This window comes from Malus domestica, chromosome 03, assembly GCF_042453785.1.
Source record: "Malus domestica chromosome 03, GDT2T_hap1".
NCBI classification, from domain to species: Eukaryota; Viridiplantae; Streptophyta; class Magnoliopsida; order Rosales; family Rosaceae; genus Malus; species Malus domestica.
Window position 1 is genome coordinate 27,033 of NC_091663.1, and position 3,569 is coordinate 30,601.

The window sequence follows — 3,569 nt, forward strand, 5'->3', positions numbered from 1 at the left end:
AAAGACAAGAAGGTAATTTATAAACTTATAGATGTGGATGATTATATAAGGTAATTGGTGTACACGGTTGTCAAGTTTCAATCCTTATCCCGAAAAAAAAAAAAACATTCAGTTAGAGATGTTATTTTATAAAGGGAATGGGTGTAAAGATAACTTTATATTTTGAATTGGGTTTGAGAGGGTAGTGTAGGTAATAAATTTGGGTTTAAAGATATATTAATTCTTTAATTAAAAAAAAATATGTATGAAGAGAGTAAGTTGGATGTAGAAAGAGGTTAGATGGGTTCAAATAAACTTGCCCTTTTCTTTTTTAATTTTTCCTCCAAATTTATTTCGTTAACAATTTTGGTGAAAAAAAATCTTTTGTGCCTCTGCTTCCCAATTCCTGTATGCATCGAAGAAAAAAAAAGGAAAAATCGAAAGGTGGGAGTGGAGTTGGAAGACTGAGGCGGGACGAGAATGAGACAAATTTTGGGATTTCAGAGGGAAATGCACAAAACACAAAAGAGTTTTGTGAAATCTTCAATTTTTTTATTTTTTATTTTTTAATATTCATGTGGACTGATATTGACACGTGACGTCCAATCATCGTCCACGTAGCACCACATCCCCGGTTAACAACTGATTTAACAGCAAACTTAACAAATGTATGAAAGACAAATATATGAAAGTGTCCCAAAATTATGACTTCAGGTATCACTCTCGGATGAAAAAAACTTGATACACTAAATGTTGAAAACCAAAAAACTTCATGGTAGTAAAATGAGATTAAACCTTAAATAGAAAGTACAAAAATGTAACGGGATTTCTTTTCATTTTTTTGTCTGTAGGAAAATGTAATGCCATACATTCCAACCCTTCTTATTCTTTACCATTCCCTAACTTTGTTTGCTTAAATAGCTGCGAAGAAATACATAAATTGTAATGATCTCTCCTGTCTCACACTCACTCACACGCGCACACTATTCGAATCCTCCGCTGTCCTCTCCATCCATGTTGGTATCTCTGTCATATATAGCTAGTGTGAAGCGGCATGGCATGGCGGTAAAATATCTTACGTGCTGTAAGGCGGGGGCATAGGCATGCCCTTGACGAGGCCACAGACAAGGGCGTTGTCTGGCATGTTGTACTCGTTCCTGAGGGAGCGTTTAATATTTTCAACTCCCACGTAGAGCTGTTGTCCTAGGTAGCGCCTCTCCGGCTGCTCTGACCTAAGATTCCACATTCCAGCGTTGTCGAATGTTAATAGGATGGCAGCCCAAGATTTGGGGAACACTTGGATGGTGTGCCTGCTCATGGCGTCGAGAAGGTTGTAGTTCTTCCTCTTTTCTGGGGTCCACTTCCCGGGCTCCACGCTGACGATCAGTAGTCACACAGATAGAGAAGAAATCATTAACAATATGATACATATTTTGACGAAACTATACAAGTATATATTCTTAGTTAAAAGTGAAGTAGCTATATATATGTGCGTGCGTGCACGTGTGAGAAAGAGAGAAAGAGAAAGAGAGAAAATGCAGGCATGCATAGCTGCACTTACGCGACGGCGAAAAAGGCGTATCCGTTCAAATGCCAAGTCTGGAGGCTCTTCTCCGGGTTCTCAAAGATGATCTCCACAAAGTCTTTTATGGTTATATTGAGAACATTGGGTTCCATGGTGATCTTTTCTGCAGGTGATTGGGGATCAACCTTCATGGTGTCGAACTTGAAGACCTTCTCACGGATTCCATAGTAGTCGGCCAACTTGAGTGGGGTTTCAGGGTCCACGTGGGAGATTCCGTTGATGGCATAGCGAAGCTTCCCGTCGGCCTTGCTAGCAGAGTTGATGAGCTTGATGGTGCGGGTGATGTTAATCTTTCCATAGTGGTAGGATCCCTGAGGGTTAGGCCTAGCTGCGCTGGCAGTGAGGTTCCAGCGAAAGGAACGGAACTGGTTGAGAGACCAGGCCCATCCCACAGGAGCCTTGGGAACTTCAGGGGAGACAGGTCCGTTACCATTTTCGTATCTGATGATGCCTTTGCCGGTGAGCACGCTCTTGGTGAATCGGGTGGAAGCCACCATGTAGTAGTCCTTGGGTTCCTTGTCGGCAGTGACAAGCATAGAGAAACATTGGCCAATATGCACATCAAGCGAATCATAGGTGTTTTGGACGGTGTGGGAGCCCTCCATCTCGACAAGCTTCATTTGGTGGCCTTGGATCCTAAAGTTGAGGGAGTTCTTGAGCCCCACGTTGCAGATCCTGTACTTGTAAGTCTTGCCAGCCTTCATGGTGAAGAGGGGCTCGTCCTTGCCATCTCCTTTTGCTGATTTGCCGTTGATAAGGACGCCGTCAGGCCTGGCCATGCTACGGCCGCTGTCCAAGAATTTCCTAAGTTGGCTGTGGCTTTTGGTGTACCAGTCACCGATTATGACAGTGTAGTCATCCTCCGGAGCAGCGTAAGGAACGGGAATTAAATTACGGCTGTTGATGCGGAGGCCTCCAAAGGCACCGGCTGCCCTATGCATGGCCGTTGCAGGGTAGTACATGAAACTCCCAATCTGATCCTTGACTTGGAATTTGTAGGTGTAGTTTGTACCGGGGGGGATGGGGCACATGGTTCCAGGAACTCCATCTTGCCATGGATTCTTCCTCTGCTGGACACCCACCCTGCAAGCATGCAATCAAATATATATAATTGGGATCGATGGATGTGATGGTTATTAATTAATTAGGAAATTAGATTTTAATCGCAAAATAAGATGAAGCTTAGAAAAAATTGTCTTATACACTTGTGTTTTTGCATATTTTCTTATGTGCCATTAATTCACTACAATATATTTAGGTATGGACATTTCAGCACACTAAACTATAAAATATATTATGATATGGACGTTTAGATACACTAATTAGAGGAAGTTAAATAAAATTAATGACTTAAAATGTGTATAATAATAAATTTAAAATTTAATGTAATGATATTAAATAAGATATCTATTAAATATTAAAACAAAAATATAATATGAATTTGAATTAAGTACACATTAATAAAATAAATATCCAATCTAACACCAAATTTTTATTAAATTTTAATCTTCTTGAAGGATTAAAGTTCAAAAACCTCTTAATTAATTTCTTGTTAATCAATAACTAAAGGTGTAGGGCTGGATTGCATTGCAAATTTGCAAATCTATAATTGCGTGCGTAGTAGTAACTAGTAAGTTAACGTACGTACCATGTGATGAGGAATGGTTCGTCAAGGTTATTGAAGACGTTGACGATAACGTTGTTGTTGGTGGTGGAGTTGATGTTGGGTCCAGGAAATTGGCCATTTATGAGAATGACTTGCTGGGGAACTCCTAGGGGTGAGAGGGTTCCGTAGGTCACATTCCATGTGAAGAAAATGGTAGGATCTCCACAGTTGACTACCGAAATTGTCCCCACTGAGAGGCATAACAGCAGCATAACAATCATCCCAGACATCTTTTTTATAATTCACATGCACACGCACAAATCGATGCCTCTTTCTCTGTCTCCCTCTATTTCTATATTTTGTATCAGTGGGAAATTGGAAGACGATGACTGTCTTCTT

The 3,569-nt window shown here is 40.6% G+C and overlaps 1 protein-coding gene across 1 annotated transcript; it reads right to left on the bottom strand.

Moving 5' to 3' along the window:
- Positions 1 to 732: 732 nt before the first annotated feature.
- Positions 733 to 3,569, bottom strand: LOC103437332 (L-ascorbate oxidase homolog). The gene is made up of 3 exons (XM_008375808.3): positions 3,213 to 3,569; positions 1,541 to 2,647; positions 733 to 1,355 (listed from the first exon to the last, which is right to left on the bottom strand). Exons 1-3 carry the CDS (start codon positions 3,458 to 3,460, stop codon positions 1,055 to 1,057), a joined length of 1,656 nt encoding a protein of 551 aa, XP_008374030.3. The 5' UTR covers positions 3,461 to 3,569; the 3' UTR covers positions 733 to 1,054.